At 38.8% G+C, this 24,764-nt stretch overlaps 1 protein-coding gene across 5 annotated transcripts in view; it reads left to right on the top strand.

Moving 5' to 3' along the window:
* SAMD12 (sterile alpha motif domain containing 12) overlaps positions 1-24,764 on the top strand; it is a 176,517-nt gene that overhangs the window by 34,447 nt on the left and 117,306 nt on the right. For all 5 annotated transcript variants that reach the window (XM_064395393.1, XM_064395412.1, XM_064395375.1 and 2 more), the window contains exon 3: positions 13,917-14,046. In XM_064395393.1, the coding sequence (XP_064251463.1) occupies positions 13,917-14,046 (130 nt within the window). The remainder of the gene's footprint in view (positions 1-13,916; positions 14,047-24,764) is intronic.

The following is a 24,764-nucleotide window of genomic DNA, read 5'->3' as shown; positions in this document are numbered from 1 at the left end:
GTTTTGTTAATTGTTAATAATCTGCTACAAATATAAACAGATGGACGGCAGCCTCTCCCTTAGCAAAGCCCCTCTCAGTTGTTTTTCTTTTAATTCTGGTCTAAATAGATTGACAAGGATTATTGTGTAAGAACAGTAAATTGAGTTTCATTGACCTTTGGAAATATATTATGAAATATAAAAATGTAAGTGATGAGCTTGAGGTGTGTTATTGATGTTTTAATCAGTGAAGCAACACAAAGCAAAAACCATACGTGAATATTTCTTCTCTACTTTCACTTTTCAGATTAATTATCACACAAGGTTTTTATTATTATTAGTGAAAGTCTTTAAGACCAGTGAATTTTGTTAGAAAAGTTACTCTGATTTCCTATTTTTATGCTCTTGAAACAAATATATAAAGGATTGAGCTCTTACACTGTTGCAATGCAAATCTCACATGATAAGTAATTGCGACAGTGCTAGCAAGTACTTTCAAATGATGTGCCAGAGTACTTCAGTGCATCTTTACTGTATTTTATGACTGTGTTTAGAAGTGATCAAGATGTTAGATAGCATTCCTAGAGGTTATTTCTGGTAATATTAGCCAAGATAATTTGTGGATATTGGTAATATTTTCTTGTCTGTCAGGAAACAGCCTTTTCATATGTGCATCTGCTAATAATATTGTGTAGTAAAATAATAAAAGGTTGTAGTGCTGTGTTCAAAGAAATAAAACAGCAGCAGGATAAAAGTGAGGAAGAAACATCCATCTCCATGTAATCTTCTCCATGAGAACATAGAAGGATATGTCATTGCATGAAGTAAGCCTTCAAAGCAGGTGATTGCTTCTCATCTAGAGACAGTTTTTGACTTAAGTGTGGAAAATCCTTGTTGACTAAGGAGCTTTTGGAAATGTCCTCATAAACAGCTGGTAATAACATGTTCATTTATAACTTTAAGGTGGTGGTATAGCAGCTGTGTACAAGACGTGATCATCTCCATGTGGGAGACTTCAATCACAAGGTGAAATGGGAAAGAAATGGGAAGGTGAGCTGCTGCATCTCAGAGCAGTTGGGCTCTGGTGAGCCACGAGCAGGAGAACAGGTTAAATGTATTAGGTGAGAGAGGGCAGGTGAGAAAATGTGAAAAGTACTGACATACCTCTTAGAGAAAGCTGAACAATGGAATGCAGTGCCTTGTGAAACTCCCTGGGGCTGTCAAAGTGCTGCCTGTCAGTAGATGGTGCTCTTTATATCAGCTATTTACTGTTGCTGCCTGTGTTTGGCCATGTTTTCATCTAAAAGGTCTGGTAACATTCTTTAACAGTTCATTTCGCTGAATTTTGATGTATGGGAGATCAGAAAATTGAGTCTTTTGAGGGACTGCAAAACAAACAAAAATAAAGAAGTGTTCTCTAGGTGCCTTTGAAGCATCCTCCATCCTTGAATTTTTTCAATGACTTTTGTTTATGTTTGTGTACTGTTTTGAATTTGGACAAATTCAGAAACTTTCAGCATAAAACATTTAAACACACATTGTGGATTGGAGTATATATAGCAGACTAATTCAATTTGGTAACTGACCTGTAAAACACTGCAATAACGTGATCTAAAATAAATTTGCAAGGCAGATTTGTCAAGCCATTTGCAATTTTTAAGTTTTCTTTTGCATGTTTACTTTGTAGTTTTATCTGCTGTTTCTGGATAGATAGGAATAAGTTTATTTTTAAATGTAATGCTTCTTAGAAAGGTCTTAAATGAATCAGTGCAACTGAGAGTTTTACCTGGAGTAATTTATGCATCAGTAATTGGATGGATATAAAAACCTGCATTAAAATGAAGATTTCCTTATTAATGTGGTTGGAGTATTATTGGACCTGTCTGTATATTTTGTTATTCTGAAAATATGCCAGCTCTGAAGGAAAATATGTTAAATGTGTTAATTGTTTCAAAATATCACTTGCCAAAGGCTGCTGTTGAGACAAAAGCTCTGATCTGGGCAGCAGAACAGCATGGCAGACCTAATGGAAAATTTGAGATGTTTAAAGTTATGTGTGTCATTATGCTGTTGTCTTACAGAACATCAGCTACTTAGCCTAGAGTTAAATTTTGGCTTGTGAGATGGATTTGCCCCTGGAGTGAATCTTGAGAACTGCCTGCTGTTCACTGCCTGAGCTACTGGTCTTTCTGTAAACAGAAACTGAAGCATTAGTGTGAATTTTTCATGTAATCTTAAACTGCAATCAAATGGTCCAGGAAAGGGAAGGGAACTGAGTTTTTTTCAGAAATCTAATTAAAATACTTCCAGTTCTTATTCAGGTTTGTCTTCCCTGGACATTAATTTAGTTATCCCTTCACAATCTCTCTCCAGAAAAGATACATATGAAGACAACACATTATAGCAGATGAATATTGTTCCTTATTATGCTTAAATTACCTTCCTTTAGCCCTTGTCTCCCTTTCATCTCCTTATAAGTTCCTCATATTGAGGTCAGGTGGGCATAATATTTTCAGTGAAAATCTCAGTGCCACATTTCTGTGTTGTCACATCTCACAGGTGCCTTCTCCAGGAAGATGTTGCTGGGACATTTTGGGCATATTTGGGCTTTATTTTTTAATGATACCTGGAACTGAAGATGCAAATCTTCGCTGGCATTCCTGCCCTGCTTAGCCTCTCTGTGGTGCCTGGTGGATGTTCCTGGGAACGTCCCATTTTCCCATTACCATTTTAACACCAGCAGGAGGAAATCAAACTCCAGATGAGCCATTCCCCATCCAGTAAAAGACGGGCACAAAAGGAGACACTATGAGTCTCCTATAGCAATTTGCTAAAAACCCAAAGCAATGGAATAAGACACACACAGTAACAACATTAATAGCAAAAGGGCCTGGGCTTCATGGATCCCACTGTGGGGGATAAAAAAAGGGCATTGTAGTGCTTCAGTTCTTTTTGTGAATATAGGACTTCATAAGGATGATAAGCGAATACAGGAATTCCCTTATTAGGGAGAGAAGATTAATTTCTCAAAAGTAATTAGCAATAAATTACATTGACATCAGAAGTGCTCTGCTTGTTTTGAAAAATAAGTGATGGATCTGCCTTCTAGATAATTTATTTGAGAAATCCATTATGACCTTCTATACACAGGCATTGAAATGTTCTTGCATGAATCAGATGCTTGGGCTAATCTGACTCTTCTGTCAACATCTGTCTTTTTTTCTCCTGTTTTTGCTGCTGGATGTCTTATTGAGGAAGCAAGAGATTGACCTGTCAGGTCAGGCTCAGACCTTTTCTTACTTGTACTTACATACTATAAAGTTGTTCTCCTCAAAATGTATTTGGCTCAAGAAAACATAGTTAAGAGTCAACTGGCAAAGATATCTAGAAAACTTTGATTGCTGCTGGGGTCCAAAATGCCTTGGCTGCTGCACCTGCCTTCTGCATATGAATGAGCCTATCCATAAAGACTGAAAGTTGGCATGGAAAGGTTATCCTACTTCTTACAGTGCAAGCCTCTTAATTGGCACATCTGCTGGAAGCAAAGGTGCCAAAAATGTGATTCACTTGGAAGGAGTAAATCTTGTAAGAAAGCCTGTCTTTTAATAGGGATTAAGATCCTCTCAGGATACGGGATGTTCTCCTTGTACAAATGTACTGTTGTTGAGCTAATGGTGGAATTAACCTCACTACTTGCTAACACTGAAGTAACAGCTTTTTTAGCTTTTCTCATATAGAAATGCTTCACTCTTTGTGTGTTTAAGATGAAAAAATGAACCATCTACCTCTGATATACAGCAGCTATTAAAAAATACAGTGTTGAGCATCTTCTCAACAAAATGCTGTAATTATAAATGAAAAGAACGAGGTGTGGCCTCTGCTGCACAGATCTGTTCTGACACGGAAATTCTATTAGTAAATTCCCAAAAAAATAAATTGCCAGTATCATTAATGTCAACTCCCCAGAGAAAGGTAATACCACCTCTGCAAAAGCAATGTTATACCACTGATGTGTATTTCTTTAAAAAGCATGTCATCAAAAACAACATAACCCCCACTGACACTTTAATTACATGTTTCTGGGGTCAGGCTTAGCCTGTATTTGAACAATCTTTTGATTAGAATACCCTGAACATTTTGTTTCTACCAGTGTTACCTGAAATCTCTGGAAAGACTAGGGTACTGCTCTGTATAACCTTTTTTTTCCCCCACCTCCATTAAAGACCTATTTGTATTGTAGTTGAATCCCTAGTAAAGAAAATTATTTTTATAAGCCTTGGAAAATTCTGCTATTAATCTATACATGATAATTTTTAATTGCCACATTTCTGTTCATAGCTATGTTAATATGGACAATGTGAATATGAAACATGTCCATTTAAAACTGTCATGGTCCTGTCTAGTTCTTCTCATTTCAGGGCAGCTTGTTTTGTGATTCATGCTGCTAACAATTGGTAATTGAGCTGTACTTGAAAGGATACAGTTAAGTGACTGAAGAACTGTAGATAAGGTATCATCAAATACATGTGTTTATTAGTCAGATGTAGTCTTATGATTTACTAAACAAATACAGGCTGACCAACTGCCTTTAACTCTTTTTACTGAATTTGCAAGTGCAAATTCAGGACTTTGTTCTGTCCTTCAGATCTCTACATTTTTAGCTCTTGGTTTTAGCTGCTTATTTTTCTATAAGCAAAGGACAATAAGATTTTAGTGTATTATTTCTAATTTTGTTCAATGAAGCATTTTTCCAGTCTAGGTTGGCCAGTGGATTTTGTTGCTCTACAGGCTGTATTTTAGGTAATAAATTCTTCTGTGTGACCATCTGAAAATAAGTGTGTGAGGAGTTCCAAGAAAATCAGTGTACCTGCTTATATACCTGTTTTATATTTATTTTAATGGAATTCCTGATCAGCAGTCTTGGTTTAGTTCAATTGAAGATATAACTGCCTTAGCTGTATCTTGCAGAGGTGCCAGAATTGGTTTAATAAAAAAAAAAAAAAAAAGAAAAAGTGAGAATGGAGCCTCTTTTGTAATTGTCAGCTTTGTGGTACGGGTACATTTTGGGTGATGTTATTTCTTTTAATTTTTATTTTAATCTAGACATGGAGAAAATATTTTTTACAAATACTGAATTTCCTCAGAATTGGAATTTCAGTTGCTGTGAAAGTATTTTGGAGTTCAGGAGAATCTGTTGGGAAATGGGGAGCTACATTTAATCATCATCTTAGTTATTACATGTTCCTGTTTGCTTTCCTGTATGTATCTGAATGGATTTAAACTTACAGCTCCATTAAGATGGGGCACTCTCCTGTGGCTAATCCATGTCTGAAGAGAATATTCTGTGATGAAAACTTATGCCATGAGTCTTCTTCACAGTGTGTGTAGTTCTTAGTCCTTGAGACAGGGTATGAAATGGGCTAACCTGCAAGTTGTGTCTGCCACGTGGAGGATGAATGTCTCAAATTTTTATTTTTGCTGAAGCGGATGGTTAAGTGCAGTAAAAAATGTGTGCTAGTAGTAAAGTTAAGTTAATTACTTATTGTAAATTACTATTAATCCAACACCACTAATTAAAATTAATTCTATTTCTTCTTTGGCTGAAGAGTTTTAGTAAGCAGACTAGAGAAGGTCAAGGAGGAACCTTTCCCCTTCATAGCTGCACAAGGCAGGTTAGTTGGGCACCTGCTGTGTAAGCAGAAATTGTTTGTTCTCCAGATCTATGCAGGATTCAGAGTAAGTTTCTGTTTGTAAAACAAGAAGGATTTGTATTTATTTGTGAAGATTGTGATCTGTTATATAGGACAGTGGTGGTCAGAGCCAGATTTGGATAGGTTTGAACTGTGTGTGGTAGAGAAGGGGAATCAGAACCACATGAAGGAAGAAATGTCAAAGAACTTGCATACCTTGTGATGTACCAATCCTCACTTCAACAGAGCAACTCTTCCTCTCTTCCTTTCTCATTTTCTCAGCTAACATGCAAAAGTAGATATTTATTTTTTGGACTGGAAGGAATCCACTGTGGTGGGTGAAAAGGCTCTTAAATTTTGCAAGATTAAAAATACAGGTTTTTTACATGAAGTGAATTTTAAATGTTGTATGCTTTGGTTTGGATTTGGAGGTCAAAACCTGAAATTGATGGTGCTCCTGGTCCTACTTGTGATTTTATTGTTGCCCTGTCTGTCCCAGTTGTGGCTTTCAAGATTTTTGATAGCAATTAGAATGATGTTAGGCTTTTGACAATGCTGAGGAGTGCTCTGTCTTCACCTTTTTTATTCTGACATTTCAGTTCTTCACAGTTTGCTGATAGTGCCACTGCCATTTATATCAACACCTGCATCTGTCAGTCATGATTCTTGCTTTCAGAGTGGGATATTTCATGGAAAGAGAGAACTCTCACAGGAAATGTGTCACCTTATTTATCTTTGCCTGTTGTTTTGGTTCTGTCTTTATCCTGATCACGATAATGCTCAGTGATATTATTTGGATACTTTTAGCCTTTCCTATTGGTGGTTATACTTGCAACAGCCTTCAGAGGGTCTTAACTCCCTGTTACCAACTTCTTACTTTTCAGATGAGTCTCATTATATTTAATAATTTGTTTCTCCCCGCCTTCCCTCCCTTGCAGTCTGTTTGTGGCACTGGTGCAGAAGGTGCTGGATTGGGTCAGTCCTGCTGTTCCTTGACAGCCAGGGAAAGCCTCCCTCTTTCTTCAGTCTTTGAACAAGTGGTGGAGCTACGTGGATTTGAGACCACGTAGGTAGAAGTTTCTGCTTGTGCAGAGCTGGCTTTAAACACCACCAGGGCATTGTCTTGGCAGGGACAGCCCTTTATAATCCACTGGAGGCAACAAAAAGCAGCCGGTGAGTGAGTTGGGCCTTGGTGGTGTGAAAGATGGAGACTCAGGAAGAGACAGGAGGCAGTGAACCACTGCTGCTCATGTAGGAGGGAGCCCTGCAGCAGTGGCATTTTTTTCTCTCTTTTTCATTCAGGAAGAGGAAGAGTAGAAACAGAAAATCTACTTTACAGTACTTTTTTCACTTTTCTCCTGCCTTCCATGACTTCCCTGCCAGTCTCCAGTCTTTCCCCTACCTGGTCCTTTCTGGAGAGGGCTGTCCTGGTCCTGTTCACTGAGTGCTCAGAGCCCTGAGCTGCTGCTGCCCCAGTGTCCTCATCTCCTTCTCTAACTTTCTTCTTTCCCCCCAATACTAGAAGATTGTCACCATCTGTTCAGTGGCTGGATTTCTGATCCAGTTCAAGTTTTAAACATTCAATCTTTTATCAGCAATCTTTTTAACATTCAATCTTATAAAAGATAAACTGTCTTACAGTATTTTCCTAGTTTGTTTGTTTGTTTTGTAATAAACACATTTCCTTTGGTTTGTTGTTTTCATGTCTTCTTAGTATTAAAATTCTCAACAACATAGATGGCAACCCAATACAATGGAGATTTCAGTGTTTTTATGGAATTTCTTATTACTGTAATTTTCTTCTGTGTTTGCTGGAAAAATCTGTAAGTATAAACTATCTGACTATCTGAGAAAATGTATTTCAAAACTAAAATGTACCCTTTCCAGATTCTTCAATATTTTAAGATAACACATTCACAAGTGTCGTTCATTTTTTTTGGCTAACATAAATGTGGTTGTAAAGCCACGTTTATGTTAGCCATTGATTCTGAATTCTGTATAAGCAGTTTAATGTTGGAGAAGTAATTTGGAATATATGATATCTTCTCAGCTTTAGAAATATAACTGAAGCATGTTAAAAAAAAAAAAAAGCGCTTTTGAAATTCTTACTTGGCATTGCTGCTTCTGCTGCTTCTTGTCATAAAATGATGTAGATGATGCTGTTAGTCTTGCTTCTGGAGCAGCCTGAAAGATTTCATAACTTAGATCGCTCCTGGAGCTGTGTAGTAAAGTTCCCTGTTTTATGTATCTGTGTCAGATAAACATAAAATTTTATTTTTATAATTTTTAAATGTATCATTGACCATTTGTAGTTTGCTTGCAGGAGGCATTATGTTTTGGTTTAAGAAATATTTCCTTCTCAACTTGATGTATGAAACAATCCCATTTCTTCCCTTCCAGTCTCTGAGCAGATATGTCAATGGTTTTCTGACCCATTTTAATGTTTCCTGCCCCAGCTGACTCTATTATTCTTGTGACAGCCACACATACTGTTCTCTCTGTCCCTGCTAGGGCATGACAACCTCACTGCTTCTTTCCTTTGTTTGTCTCATATCTCCCCTTGTAACTGAGCCCCCTTTTCCCTCAAATTGCCTGACTGGGCTGACATAATGGTTCAGCATTGAGCAGTTGTGTCTGAAGCACATCTGGAAGAGCCCACACTGCTGGTCTAGTGAATTGTGGTGCTTCTCCTTGTAGCCATGCCTTGCTTATGTTCTGTTGTATTTTCAGCTGGAATAGACTTGGTTTTCTTCTTAGTCCCTGGTACAGTGCTGTGTTTTGGATTCAGTAAGAGAATAATGTTGGTAACACATGGATGTTTTGGTTGTTGCTAAGCTGTGCTTGCCCTGAGTCAAGGACTTTTCAGTGTCTCATGCTTTGCCTATGAGAAGCTGTAGTAGAAGCTGGAAGAGAGCATGGCCAGGACAGGTGACCTGAACTGGTATGTTCCATAGGATATCCATTTTTAGTGTGAAAACCTGGTGTTTCATACTAAAAACAGATATCCTATGGAATATATTCCATTCCACAGGATATCATTTTTAGTATGAAAACCTGGGTGGGTGTTGGCCAGTCTGCTGATTTCATCTGGGGTAGAGATAATTCTCTTCACAGTGGCTAGTATGGGACTATGTTTTGGATTTGTGCTGAACACAAAGTTGATAATACAGAGATGTTTCTGTTATTGCTGAGCAGGGCTTGCACAGAGCCAGGGCCTTTTCTGCTTTTCATATGGCCATGGTGGCGAGGCAATTGGGGGTACCTTGGAGGTTGGGAGGAGACACAGCCAGGACTGGTGACCCAAACTGGCCTAAGGAAAATTCCAGACCAAATGACATCATGATAAAGATATAGAGTGGGGGGAAGAAAGGACAAGGGAGGATGTTTGGAGGGATGGTGTTTGTCTTCCCAAGTCACTGCTACATGTGATGGGGCCCTGCTCTCCTGGAGATGGCTGAACAGCTGCCTGCCAGTGGGAAGCAGTGAAGTTAATTCCTTGTTTTCCTTGCTCGGTTGTGTGGCTTTTGTTTTCCCTATTAAATTGTCTTTAAACGCATGAGTTTTCTGGCTTTTACCCTTCTGATTCTCTCCCTGACCCCACAGGTTGGAGAGGGAGTGAGTGTGTGCCTGGGGCTTGGCTGCTGGCTGGGGTTAAACCACAACAGGGAGAAGGAGCCAAGCCCTGGGGATGGGCTGGGTATTGCTGAGCAAGTGGTGAGCAGCTGTATTGGGCATCACTTGTTTTACTGCGGGGTTATTCTCTTTCTCTTTCTTCCCTTCTTTTTAATCACTATCATTAGTACCATCATCATGATTGTTATCATTGCTACTATTAACATTAATATTATTATATTTTACTTTGTTGCACTTATTAAACTCTTTTTATATCCGTCCATGAGTTTAACTTTTTTTATCTGGTTCTTCTCCCCATCCCACTGGGGGACCAAGTGAGTGAGCATCTGTGTGGTATTTACTTGCTGGCAGAGTCTGAACCTTGACAGTCCTTTGACCAACACAGCTGTAACAAAATTGGTTCTGCTTTGTCTTTTTCTAGTTAAACTGAAAACCCCAGAGCAGAGTCTCTCAAGATGTATATTGGAGCAGAATCTGTTCAAATAATGTTTTCAGCAGTGTCTTTTTCATCCATCGGTTTCATAAAAGAAACCGTGGGGTCTGACTGTGGATAAATTTGAATTTAAATGTGCATTGACCATGCTTGCATGTCAGGATCAGTATGTTGGCAAACCAGATGTTCCAAACAGGATGAGACAGCCTTATTCCAGCAAACCTGCAGCCCAGTTTGACTGAGCACCCTCATCTTCACAATCCCTGACTTTTGTAATCTGAGCAGGTTTGTAAATACACAAAATGTTAGAGTTGGAGAAGCACTTTCAAACAGTGTGTCTCAAAGTATGTAGCGTAGTTTAAATTATGAGATTGAATGCTTTGTCACTCAAAAATACAGAGGCCCTTTCTTTCTGGAGTAAAATATGATAAATAAAGACAAAAATTTTGGTGAATAAATTGACCTTCAAAGCTGGCAGGCTTGGTAAATTGCACCTGGGTGGCTGAAGAGATAACTTGTTCATCATTGCTTAGGAAGAGCAGGGCTTGGTAGCTGATGCTATTCTGAATACTGAAATACACCCTCTCTAGTAATGCACAGGATGTAAGTTTGATTTGTTTAGTTATTTATTATTGAATTAATGATGTTGAGTGCTGTCTTCCCTGCACCATGGAACAAAGAGAGCATGAAATTTTGTCATGAAGCAAACATCTTTTTTCTTCTTGGTAGTCATTTTTATATTTTGAGATATATGTTACAAAAGCTGGGGTTGGGCAATCTAGAAAAAAAAGACTGTCACAAAATCCTGAAGAAACAGGTTTTCCTTCAAATGTACAAAAAAAGACCAGAATACTGTAGACTTTTATTCTCATTAGATTTATATCTGGCACAAGACTTGGTATAGCATTTGGCAAGATTAAAACTATTACAGAGTTGCCAGCAAAGGGTGATCTTAGGATGAATTTATGTCAAGAAAATGAAAAGGCAGGTCAGATCAAAGGTATTTTTAAAAATACATTATTTTAATCAGTTTGGGCCTATTCTTTTACTGAGCTAATAAACAGAAATAAGGTAAAACATACTATGTTTTTCACCTGTCTAGTAGTTCATATGTAGTTAATGGCAGGGGTGTCTTTTAGTAGGTATGTTTAGGGTACAGGTAATTTTCTTCGGTTTACTGGGAGGTTTTTTTGTATGAGATATAGCCTTCAGAGCAGGGAAGAAACTAAAAAATGAATTTTGTGGGAGGAAAGCATATTTTTAGGAACCTTTCATTTGGAGCATCTGGTTAGAAAATATTTTGGGTATGATGTTCCAAAAATGAAAGCAAAGACATACTTTAGAACCATTGCTTTAAACTCCCTTTATTCCTCTAATTCATCAAGTCCTTAGGAATTAGAAAACTAAACCGAACATTTTATGTTGTCAATGTAAAAATGTCCTCTTTGGACTGTAGTTATAAGTTTAAATGTTTCTATCATAGTTGCGAATATTGAAGAAGTCGGCATGTATGCTTGCTGTGCAGTGATCTGTATATTGCAAGGCATAAAAGCTATGTGTGAAACCATCTTTCAGTTTTGTAGGCACAGAAGGATGTGTTAAATTTGTACTGTAATTGTTAATAAACTTGTACTTCAGATATTTAACGTGATGGTGCTTAAACCTTTTAAGAGGACAATAGCTGCTGAACTGAAAAGAACAGCCTCTTGGTTTAAACAAACATTGGCACTGCTTGTGTATTTTCAGCTAGGAATAAATAGATTGTAGGTCTATAGCTAGCTGTCATATATATTTTATACAAATATTTATCATTTGAGTATTTTTGTGATGTACCAGAAAAATTATTAACTATTTATTTTTCAAGGGCTGACAGACTTTCCTCTAGTCTTCAAAAATTCCAGTGCAGAAAAAAAAAAACTTAACATTTGAGCAGTAACACATATAAACAGTGAAGTCTTGAGCCTGCTGTTCAGGGATTTCTGTGGAATCAGAGAGACTGCTTGTGTCACATGGCTATTTTTACTTGTTTCTTTCTTTGAAGTAATTTGAGGAGGACACCCATTATATCTGCGTGTAACAAAAAACAGCTAACTATCGCATAATATTGGGCTCTTCATTGAAATTCAGTTTCTTCTTTGACTTAAATAGCAGCAAGAAGACCAGAGAAGTTTGAGGGCCCTTTGATCTCTTGAGTTGCATGAGGAGCTGGGAGGTACGGGGCAGTTTCTCTCCTTACAGAGGCTGTGCCTTCTCCAGACCAGTGCGGGATCCTGTGTGTGTGGAAAACTGATGAGCTGCTCAGAAAGGGTGGTGGTAGGGCAAGTGCTGTCCTGGTTTTTGTGCACCCTCAACACCTCTGGAAGTTTCTTTTTGTGTGAAGACCAAGTCTGTCAGTCAAACTTCTGTATTCTGGTGCGTGGCAGCAGCAGATGAGACTGATGCTTTGTGGTGATTTTGTGCATTATTATTATACCTCTAAATATGGATGGTGACTATTAGTGTGTTTGAAACAGGATTCATGTTTCTGGTGAGTTTATTTTTCTTCAAACCAAAAAAGGCTGACCTATGGGATGTGCATTGTATTATATATTCAACCATGATTTTCCTACTGTTTTTCCAACTTCTACACAGGCAATAAAAAAGAGATAGGGACAACTGGACATGAGAAATTCAAGGCATATTTGCCTGCTGGATCCCTCGCCCTAGCTTACTGTCTTTACATGACGTACTTTATGGACTTAATAGGACATGCAAAGCACTAGCTTAAAATTGCTTTGGTCTTTAGAGCTTCTAGTAATGAGAAATTTCAAAGCAACTTTGTAGAAGTCTGTCTGACAAAGTGCATCTGAGTAAATGCTGGGATAAACCCTGGCTGGTGATGTTGAGGGAGTCTGCCATGAGTCCTAATGGAGAAGATGGGTTGAGATGACATTCCCCTTCACCTCAAATTTGTGCAGAGGAACTTCTCTTGAAACTTTTACACCACCGGGGAGCTGGAGGACAGTATTCTGCATGCATAGCATTCAAACAGACACTTTGATTTTATTCCCTAGACTAATTCCTTGACATAATATTAAGTAAATGTATACATTGATGTTCACACTCACTTAACATCAGCAGTGTCCAGTGGAACATTTATTGTTGGTAATACATGCCCATCTGTTTAAAGTTTCTTTAGTCTTTTGGGCAGATCGTGTTGCAGGGGAAAAAAAAAAGCTTAAATCACTTAGAATATTTTGTTTCCTCTTTGTTTTGTCTACTTTGACAAGAGGTTTTAAATTCCTGCAGTTCAGGTAGATTAGAACTCAGCATTCTTACACAGGTAAAAAAGTGTATGTGCAAAGGTGAATTATTTGATTAAATGAAATGTGATTTTATACATATAATCAGGCAATAGATTTATTAATATTTATTTATAAACTGCTAATCTATTATAAAACTGAATTCTAAGGAAAGTATTGAACAGTGTTATTTTTAAAAATTATTACTCATTTATAAGGAATCAATTCATTAAAGTGGGAGTCCTACTTATTTCATGTAAAGGTGATTGTAGAAAAGTTAAAGGTATAAAGGAAACAGAAAACCTATAGCTGCTTGTGAACATCATTAAACTCAGGAATTTTGTCAGCTGAAATGTTCAGTATGAATCAATATCACCAGCTCCATGTCCGTTGGTGTGTAGTCTCCTCTTCCCAGGCAAAACTAGTCTTCAGGCTTGCTGGCACTAAAGGCCTTTGTTGCAAGATTTTCTGTCATTGTAGTGAGGACCATGCCTGGCCAGAGGGGACTCCTGGTCTTCTGTGCTTATATCCAAACTGGGGCACAAATGTACAACTCTTCTGTGAGTTTGAACTATTCAGAGTGTGCATCTGTTATCCTATGGCTGTAGTCATTGGTCACACTTACAACTATTTATTCAAGTGCTGTATGGTTCTGTGATGCAAGGAACAGGAATGCAATGGAAAGTAATGTTAAAGAACCTTCCACTGTGTGTGATTCCTGTGTGATGTATTTGAACAGCAGGGTCTCGTGTAATGGCCTGGATATTACTGGACATCTGTCAGAGCAGCTCCTGTTTTGCATTTAGTATTTAAATATCATATATGGAGATGACAGATTAATATTTCCGAAATTTGTGTGCAGACTAAACATCATTTCTGTTCTTCATTCTTTGTTCCTAGTCTGGGACTGTGAAGCTGACTAAGCCTGTGGCGTTATGGACCCAGCAGGATGTCTGCAAATGGCTGAAGAAACATTGCCCTAATCAGTATCAAATCTACAGTGAGTCATTCAAACAGCATGACATAACTGGTAAAGTATGCACTATCAGCAATATTTTACTTACTTAAAATGTGGTGAATTGTTTTACTTTGCTGTCGATAGATTATGACTGTGCACTGAAGGCTTTTTGTTGAGTGTGTGACTAGAGAGTTGCAAGGTTTAGAGCAGAGGGAGTAGTCCAGCTTTCATAGGATATGGTAAGTGATATCCTGATTTCTTTAAAAGACAATTTCAGGTAGTTCAGGGTCAATATAATAAGGAAAGAAATCAGTCTGTATGTGGGTAAAGGTTTCATCTTGTTCATTCCAAATAAAAAAAACCAAATCCCAACTACTGAGAAATATCCTATGAGAAAATGTAATTTATGTAAACTTTCTCTTTCATTGAGGTGTTTGACCTTGAATTCATATTCTTTTTTTGTGCCTCTCCCACTCTTAAAAAAAAATAAATTAATCTTTGTGTTCTTAACATGTAGGGTAGGAAGTGATCCCAGCTGAGCCCCTCCCTTAGCCTGAAGCAGGATCAGTACAGCTAGTTCATTTCTGATGGATGTTTGTTTAGCTTTGTTCTGGAAATCTTGCAATGAAGCAGAATTTTGCATCTCTCTATTCCAGGATTTTATGTTTCTTAAAGTCAGTGTTTTCCTAGGATTCAATCTAAATTCAATCTAAACTATTATTTCCAGCCAAAAAACCTGATTCCTGTCCAAAATGTGGCTTGAGTACAGCCAGCCACTCTTTTGTACTGTCTTTCCTTCACTGTATGGGGTGCTCCTTCTCAGCTACTCATACTTTCCTTGCCTAGCCTAAAAAATATTTCTTTGATCTATCATGGTTACTCAACAAATACACATAGGACCTCCAAACCTTCAAAACTGGGACTCTTTTCTTAAAAGAATATATTGAATGCAAAATTGTATTGTTTTCTTATTTGCTTTAGAAATTTATATTGATCCTGTTGATCTGTTTGACTTGTTAACTCCTACTCAGTTTGCTGATCATTTTGAATTGGCATGAGTTTAGCAAATATAACTTAGGAGTTAAATAGCATTTTTGCTTATATACCAAATAGGAATTAATCTGTGACTAATTGTAAGTTTAATATGGAACACTGATTTGTTCTCTGCAGTGGTGGTGTACAAAACTGGAAACTGGCATTCAGCCATTTAATGTTAAGCAGGAATTTGAGTTTCACATACAAATCTCAGTCTTAACAATAACATGTTGTTAACTAATGTGTGTTTCAGTCACTGTCTGATCACGTACATGTGCACTTGTGTTGTTTCCAATTTGCCTTCTTTCCTGTTGCTATTTTCTTTCTGGTAATATGTGAATGATTGCAAACATGAAAAATACTGTCCATATTTGTTTACTATGTAGCCATGAGTACATGTACACAAATGTAAGAGGTGGTTTGCTAAGCGTTAAGGTTTAGTACATAACCATTGTGCCCATTTCCTCCCAGTCACCATCTGCTGAATGCAGTCTGTGGGAATGTAGTCTGTGTCTCCACCCATGTGTACAGAGCTGACTGCATCCAGAGCACTACCAGAAGAAAATGAAGCTATTTTAAAATATTTCTAGTACTGCTTTACTATATTCTCTTTCTAGAATTAAGGCACTGTGAGATGAAGTTGAAAGGAAGACATTTTCATTTCAGCATAAACACTGATGGAAACCTTGGAGTTTCATTGCAGATGTGCAAAACTTTAAACTTTATAGACCTCAATGAAAAAGAGAAATAGAGATCAATCTTTCTTCTTTTACACAAAAGAGGTATAGGGAAAATATTGGTACAAGTGTTAGAAAGTAAATCTGCAGGAAAGAACTTCAATTGAGCCACTACCAAAGAAGAAACACAATCAATATCTGTACAGATTTTATAAAAGCATATTGTGATAATATTGTGAGTGGAATCATTAACTCAGAAGGATATTTCCAGTGCTGTTGGTCCCCATGACTCTGATTATTTGAAATCTAATAAAGGGAAAGAACAGGGGATTTGTGGCTCAGAAAAAGTAGAGCGTAGAAGGAGCACAGAAACAAATGTGAAGATTAAGCCAAGGTAGTGTAACTATTCCCGGATATGGCTGTGGAAAGCTGATGTGATTGTTGAAAATTTCTCAAGAATTAATGTGACTTTACAGGCTGTTTTGATATGGAAAAATATGATGGAAAAGTTCTTAAAGAAAGTGACACAACAATTATATTTAAACTTTATTTAAAGATAAAATCTAAGGCATGGTCATAAGCCAGGAGAATAATCTTGAGCAAACATATCTAACAGTTGTTAATCATAGGTATTGAGAAGTGTGACTTATACTTGAGACTCCTGCTGATTACAGTTTATTGAGTTGTGGAAAAAGATGCAACCAAAACTATCCTTTTCTTTGTGAAGACTTATACTTTTTTTACTACTTCTGACAAAAAGCTGCTGCAGATGTATAAGAAAAAATTCTTCATCTGGAAATTTACCTAATAAGAAAACAGATCTTAATATTAACAGTGATCTTGAGGACTTCATGGGGTGAGCAGAGTGTACTCTCATTAGATTTGCAGATGACAGCAAATGGTGAGTACCAGTCTATAGACTCAAGTAGGGACAATCCATAGGGATCTAGGCATGGGGGCCAGACACTGGCAGGAATACATCAATAGGACCCTTATGAAATTCAACAAGGACAATTGCAAAGTTGTGCTGCTGGGAAGGCCAAGGCTCTTGCACCCCACTGAAACTGGAGCTGACTGGCTGGGAAGTGGCTCTAGTGAAGAGGAACCTTGATAGTCAGGAAGACATTGTGCCTTGCAGCAAAGAATGCTGTCACTATCAGCAGGACCACAGTAACCTGATCAAAAGTAGCCATTATTCCTTTTATTCTGTACTTAGACTACAGTTCTTAGATCTCCAGTGCAAGTTAGGGTGAGGGCTGGAAAGATGCTCAGGGCTGGAGCTTTTGCTGTGTGATCAGTGGATTGAAGGAGCTGGGCTTGTTCACTCTGGGGCAGAGGCAGCGTGCCAGCATGGGATGGGGGCACTAGCAGCAGCTCTCACTATACAGGATTTGTCAAAAAGATGGAACCTAACCCTTTGCAGTGATGTATGAGAGACATGAGGCTGAAAATAAGGAGAAACTTTCTTCCCTCTTGAGGACTTCTGAGCTTTGGAATGGGTTTCTCAGCTTCTGTTCTGGGAAGGTTTCAAGACCCAGCTAGATAAAACCTTGAGAAACCAAATCTGATCTCATAGCTGAACTTGTTTTAAGCTGGGGGTTGGACTAGAAATCTGCTGGGGTCCCTTCCAATCTGAATTCTTCTATGGTCCTTTGATTTGCTTACTGAGTACTTACTGAGCACCTCAGAACCAGCCAGTGAAATGCATTTTGCAGCCACTTAGGGCAAATTAAATATGGAATAGTCAATAAGAAACTGTGAAACTTATTAATACATTAAGTGCTTGGATTCAGGGAGTGGAGCATGTGGTTGACTTACTCAGCAACAAGTGAGAAGTATTTTTAAGGTGCTGAACCCAAAGACAGAGCAGAAAGAATTTGAAGCAGTAATACTGAGCAAGATCTAAGGACACCTGACAGGAATTAGCAGTGGTGGGAAAAATAAGAAAAGGGAAGAAAAAAAATGACGCTGGCTTGTACAACAAAGAAGGCAATGGCATAGTAGGGCCACTTCTCTAGAGGCTCTACAGCAGGTGTTGGCATTTACACCAGTATGAGGAGACATAAAAAGTTGCATTGACCTGCCAGTTTTCATACTGGTATATTCCTGGAGATAAAACTGAGAAATGGACCTTGCTCTGTGTGCATTTGTGACTTTGAATTTGCTGGGCAGCAGTACTTTTAGATGTCTGGGGAATTCTAGAGAGATGAGTTCTTTGATGGTCTTATCCTGTACCACTGAAGCAAATGAAGATTTTTCCAAAGTCTCAGGAACAAGAATAAGACTGGGCATAGAATGACTAAAGAATAACTATTTGGGGATAAATGGTACATTGACAAAGTAAGAAAGCAGATGTCTAAGTAATTGTTCATGAATGTATGATAGGGAGGGAGGGAAGGGAGGGAAAGAAAGGAAGGAAGAAAGAAAGGAAGGAAACCCTGCTTCATGTTTTGTTTTTACACCATGTTCCCCCACTGTGCAAATTCATGTCTTCAGAGCAAGAGGTTTTAAATGCTATGATCATTAAACAAACCTCATTCTGTCAAAATAATACCCAAGAGGTACCTTGGTCCAATTAAAGAAATTTGATAGGAGGTATTTGAAAGGACTCAAGCCTTTTAAAATTAAACTTTTAGGAAGGAAAGGAACAGGACTCAAGAAAATCTCATTTTAGTTTTAGAAGGGACCAGGACTTCTGAATATTCATTAAATACCAAATGGCACCTTGGAAAATGAAATATGAATTGATACTGAAAACCTGCTGCAAATAGTCTTAAAATCTGGCTAATTCTAGATCTTCTAAAGATGCTTGCATTAAATAGGCTTTATTGACATAAATAAGCTTTATGGCATGAAATTAATATAAAATTATGCTTTCAAAATCAGCATTGACAAATTTTTTTCACTTCAGTAATATATTTATAGATGTCAGGTTTTATCATATCAGATGACATGTTCAAGTTATTTAGTGTTTTAATGAAGAGATAGTCTCATGGTTTAAGATACTACATTGGAATTTGGAGATATCTTGTCTCTGTTTCAGTTTACTCTGGAAGTACACTGGAAGTTTACTTTGGAAACGTACTGAATCCTCAGGGATTGTTATTCTCTCTCTATACAGAGAAAGGGTTTTTTTTTTTAAATCAAAGTGTTCCTAGATATCTTTCCAATTTTTAGAACATATAGAATTTATTTCTGCCCTTTGTTTCATGGGCCTCAGGTGAGTTTTGTGATGCAACCAGTTCAGTGACTTGGGGGTGGAAGGTGTACAGTGGACTGCAGGGGCCCATGTTTCATTCCTGGCTCCAGGGCAGGAAGACTGACCAAAAGCAACTAGGTTTACTCACTGTGGTGAGACCTCCTAAACATATTCATCCTTTGCCATATGCTTTGGTTGATGTACAACAGAGATAAAGATTCCAGTGTTGTTAAATGTGTTGTGATATGTGTATAAAAGATACTATTTGAGTCAACCAAGCCTTCCTGTTAACAGGTCTGTTTCATTTGGAACAACTTCTGCTCACTTCCTGACCCTTCCCTTGGCAAGTGATTCCAACATTATCTTTCATCCTTCCATTATTGATGAGTATTACACTCACTCAAAATATCTCTTGTGCCAATGATATAAAACACCCAAGGTGAGGCCTGATGCAAGAAGCAAAATGAGGTCTCCTGTAGAGTGGCCTTTGTAGGTGTCCCCCAACTGTTTCCTGACACCTGTCCCTTGAGAGTCTCCTCACAAATCCTACTGTTGTTACATTGCAGACTACATAAACTGGCACCTTTTCTTAGATTATTTTATTGGACATTGTTTTACTGTCCCTTAAAAACTGCCACAGCCTACTTTATGTTGTTATTGGTAGAGGCGTGTTTATGATCAGGTGTGGGACTGATACCAAGCAGAGAAGGGCCTGGGTCAACGTGTTATAGGAAAAGTACTTAGGCCTCCTTTAAAACATTATTCAATTTCTCTTTGCTTGGTTCCAAACTCCAGCAAGTTTTGGGCATTCTTCAGCACTGTCATATATCTCAGAAAGAACCTCCAGTGTGTTTAAATTGAGGGTATTTCCAATAAAGTATTAGTTACCTTCCTTGTTTTGCATGTGACAGTGCTCTTCAGCACAGCAGATGCCTTCTGCCAAGCATTGTTAGTCTGATAGTGGAGAGCAGAAGCAACTTTCATCTCCAGCCATCTCTGAGAAGCCCTTCCCTTCTCTGTGGTGCAAAGTGTAAACCAGCCTTAGCCTCAGTCCTTATTTATGCCACTTTTCCATGCTCTTTTTGTGAGGTCTTAACACCAGTGTTGGTTGGTGGGCTGTCAAATCAATCCTGACTACATCCATCTGCAGTTTAAAAAATAAAATAAAATCACAGCTTCATGCTGGAGAGAGCTTTTATTCTGCTGTCTTGGTAAGGTCAGGCCTATTTGCAGCATTCTGTGTGGAGCTGTGATGCTTGTGTTGGAAAATGTGAAGGACTGAATAGTTTTCCCTGTTTCATACTTGGCTGCTCTCAAATTTTTAACATGTGGAACACATCAAAGAGAGATGAGTGTCGGAATAAGGCTTCTGTTTGCATAATATGTGGCAACTATTCTTTTTGCATGGAAGAGTATCATAAATACATTAATGTAACCCTGTGTTTATATAGCATAGAATTGAAAGAAGTTGGAAAAGTAGAAATCTTTTTCAATATTCAACCTCCTACTGACATAGAAAATTTTGTATGAAAGTAATCTTCTCTCATGTCTCAGCAATGGTTTCTGGGTCTGTCTTTTCAGTCAGGTGATCGCTCATAAAATATATGGCAAAATTCCACATCTTGAGACAAAGCTGCGGTGGCTGCTGAGAGATGTGGTTTGGCCAGGAAGGCTCACCTGCAGAGAAGGGGGCAGTGAGGTGTTCAAACACTTCATGGGAGTTGTAACTTAAGTATTAACATAGTTGATTATTTTCTGATCAATTGTCTTGTCTGTGATAAATAATCTGTGGAGTTCATAAATTAGTAATGAAATAGATATTTTTTCTCTTCTGTGCACAAACCAGTGGGGAGTGTTTGGTGCTCTTATTTGTTACATAAAACTCTGTGTGAAGAAGTGATAATATAATCTGTTCTGTTTGGTAGAAAAGGGAGCTTGATAAAGGGCAATGGAGGCATTTTTTGCCTTGCTTGTCAATGGTGTTAAATTCCATGTCTGCTAAATTCAGAATGAAGTTTCCATGCTCCTAATTCCATTATCAGCTGTGAGATCTGCTGTGCAAGTAGCTGATGAATCTTTTGCACAGTTTCCTGTCTTAGTGGATATTTTTTGGGTCAAGCAGCTTTTCCTTGGTATGCTCTATCCACTTTACCTGGGAAGATCTCTCATGGTCTCAGTAAACAGTTGCTCTACAGCATATTCAAAAATTAATTGTATTCTAGCTGCCCCTTTTTCTTCCCTTCAGTATTCAGTAAAACTGTGGTAGCCAGATTTGCTGTAGCTGGTACTCCTGCCTTATGTAGAAACAGAATCCAAATAATCTTTGAACTGAAAAGCATAATTCCAGTCCTTCAGCTTCAGATCTGAAATTCCCTGTCAACTTAGCACAGATGAGTTTTTCTGTACTCTTAAAGTATAAGCATTTAGGGGAGAGAAGAAGAAGGTATATTACTCTTCATTTGAAGCAGTGTTTAATTGTTCCTTGGTACTTACTCTTCATATGCTGTCAGATGGGGAATTAATGTTTCATAATTATACATGCAATGATAATTGGATTATTCCTTCCATCTAACACAAGGGGTTTTTAATTTTTAATTTAATCTTGTTATATTTACTTTAGTAATATTTTTCCTAACTAGAGATCATATTGTGTTTCCCTGTACTCCTTGGAAAGATCTTTGTTGTACAGTCCCTGTAAACCCAATCCACTGTATTCTGTATAGAACACAGATTCACATCAACATCGTCTACAATGCACTGCCAGAAACTCTCACCATGGCAGCCAGTTTCAAAATCAATTTCTGTTCCTTACTCAGAAGAGATCTAAAAATGTGAATTAGGGTGAGATATGGAAAAGTGTATCAAATGTCTTAGCAAAACCTATTTCAAGAATTCTCAAACTATATTGTAAAGCTCTGTGATATTTCCTAGTTTGCTGATAAGGCTGCACAGTGTATCTGCAAGAAAAACTGAGCAGTGATTGTGATCCACTGACAGAGCCAAAAAGCTTAAGAGCCACTGATGTAGCCTTTGGGTGCCTACACATCTATCTGAGGTAACTCAGGCATCCACCTCAAGTGGGATTTGTAAACCCAAGGGTAAGAGGGTAAATTACTGAAGTGGTAAGTGGAGAGGAAAGGATTGCCTCCAAGCAGATGAGTTTAGTGGACTTAATATAGCTAAGATGTTATGACAACAATCCTTTTATGTTCACCATATTTCCTTTGTTCACCTTTTGGTTTGTGACCCGTCTCATGTTCTTCACAAAGCCTGCTTTTTATCAACTATTTCGTCTTTACCTGCTTTACAGGGATATTGATTATTTTATTAAAAGTTCTAACATTTTGGCCAATATCAAAGCTCTACCCTCTAGTTTTCTTTCTTACGATGTTTTTTTCCACATTTTTGGATCTATCATTAACTGTTAGTTAGAGTTCTCATTTTCCATCAAGCCAGGCTTCTCTACAATACTTCAGAAGTTTTGGATACCATTCTGGTGTACCAGGAAAAGAAATGGGAGATATTGCTTTCAGGTAACTTTTGCTATTGTTTGGGAAGAAATATTTGTTGCTTTTGCTGTGCAGCTACGACATCAATTTTATGGCTCAGTTGTAGGTAAGGAAAACTTAGATGAGAAAAACTAGACTGATTAAGTGGAGGAGTTGTTAGAAGACCATACAGTTCTTCATTTTGAAAAAGTTAATTAATTTGCTGCTTAGTGGGTGTGTGTTTGTGATATCAGTGAGCAGCTAGAGCTGATTCTTTTTATTTCAGCTTGTTACTTGTCAGTGTGTGCTATTCATGATACAGGGATTTAGTCTTAGTGTAATCTTTAAATTATTTGGCAGTGTTCCTCAGTCTAATAACACATCCAACCTCACGGTGAAATGCAGAAGGAAGCTCCTGATATCTGAACCTGGATGAAGCCATGGCTGAGAGTTTAGCTTCTATTTTGAACAACAGGAAGAATTTCTTCTCTGAAAGGGGGTGGTCAGGCATAGGATCAAGCTGTGCAGGGAGGTGCTGGAGTCCACATCCCCAGTTCAAGAAATATCTGGACATGAACTTTAGTGCTATATGGTTTCATTGACATGATGGTTGTTTGGCCAAAGTGTGGACTTGATCTGGGAGGTCTTTTCCAACCTCCGTGATTCTGTGATTCTAAGTGTGTATTTAATCTCTCTCATCCAGTTGGTCTGCAATATCCTGTGTTCCTTCTCTCACCTCTGACTTGCTGCTGCTTCCAGATGCTCCCTGCCAATTATACTGTGATTCCAGCTTCTCCATGGTCTCTGGTTTATAATATATATGTAGACAACGACTCCACTCTTGCATCAAGTCTCTGACGACTGGATTAACCACATCTGTCACAGCCCTGTATTCTCAGCTGTGTTGTTTCTTCTGCCGAGCCTCTAGGCACAGCCCACAGGAACTGGGCTGGCTTCTGCAGCTGCCCTCTCCCGAATTCCCCCTCTGCGGCCGGGCAAAGCCCCCTGCAGCCCTCGGCGCTTCCCTGCAGTCCCTCGGCCCCTCGGCGGCTCCGCGCTGCTGTCGGGACAGAGCCGCAGATCCCTTGGGAAAGCCGCGGGATCTGCCTTGCACGGCCCGCGAGCCGCCTGCAGGGGGCGCCTCCGCACCGGGAACGGCCCGCGCGGGCTCCGGAGCGTGAGGGAGCCGCGATCCCGAAGCGATCCCGGGCGATCCCGGGGCGATCCCGGGGCGATCCCGGCGTTCGTGCAGCCCCGCGCAGTCGTGACCACCGCGTTCGGGAGGGCCGTCCTCACCCGGAGCCTCCCCGCTCCGCTAATGAGCTTGTCAGCGCCTGGTTTGTCACGTCCCTCCTTGATTCTGTTTGTGGAAATAGCCCAGCCAGCTGAGGCTTTTGCAGAGAGCAAAGAGACCGGGGGAGAAAGGATTTCTTCCTTCTCTACCTCCCCCATATTACAATAAAAATAAAATCCAAAGCTGTTTTGGTTTTTTCTTTGTCTTTTCTTTATGGTTGCTGAAGTGCTAAAGCAGCTGCCCTCTACTAGTCGGGGTTTGCCAAAGCAATAGCTTTCACTAAAAAGAAGTGCCTCTTGGTGTTCCAGTGGAAATTGTTTGATTTGATGAAGTTAATTGAACAGGTTGAAAGTCTGACAGGGTCCAGGGCAGTGCACCTGACCCCAAGCTTCATCCTTGTTATAGCAGAATGCACAATGCAGGGAGGTCACAAATACCTGGCTCTTCAGCAGACATGTAAGGACCCAGCTCCAGAATTTTCCTGTGGATTCTGTAAAAAGAGGTCATTTTTTTTTTTTTTTAATATATAAAATAAGGCTGGATTCTGTCCAAGACCTTACTGCATTGAGGAATTGATTTTCATCCATTCACCCAGCAAGGATCTGCACACCCTGAGAAGTATTTATCTGATTCCTCAGGTCCTAGTGCTGACCAGCACTGAACTGATGCAGAAGTCTTCCTGTCCTTCTGTGGGCATCCAGACAAATGCTTACTGCTCAGAAAGAGGAATCAACTGAGAGAAACTTGTATCTTCTAATTGATTCTGTTATCTGTGAACCCAAACCCCACTTAGAGATGTGAGCCTAATGACACAAAGCCTTATGATTCGTCTGAAGCATGCACATGTGGATTTATCTGTGAACTCTTTTAACAAGGTGGACTAAAGACATAGCTCCTTAAAAAAACCCATGACAGAATACAGTCTTCCCTTCCCTGAGGTTTCATTAACATTACTGAGCCCCAAAGTACTTATTAGAGGCAAATTCTTGTTATGCAGCAATCAACATTAAGTGTTTGGCCTCAGATAAAATTTGGGGCGTCCTATTCTGATGGCTTCTTGTTAACTACAGCTACTATCTAACTTAATTCAGTACATG

Source organism: Passer domesticus, chromosome 1, assembly GCF_036417665.1.
Source record: "Passer domesticus isolate bPasDom1 chromosome 1, bPasDom1.hap1, whole genome shotgun sequence".
In the NCBI taxonomy this organism is placed as follows: Eukaryota; Metazoa; Chordata; class Aves; order Passeriformes; family Passeridae; genus Passer; species Passer domesticus.
The sequence above is the reverse complement of the archived record's forward strand: the minus strand, read 5'-3'. Positions and strand labels throughout refer to the sequence as shown.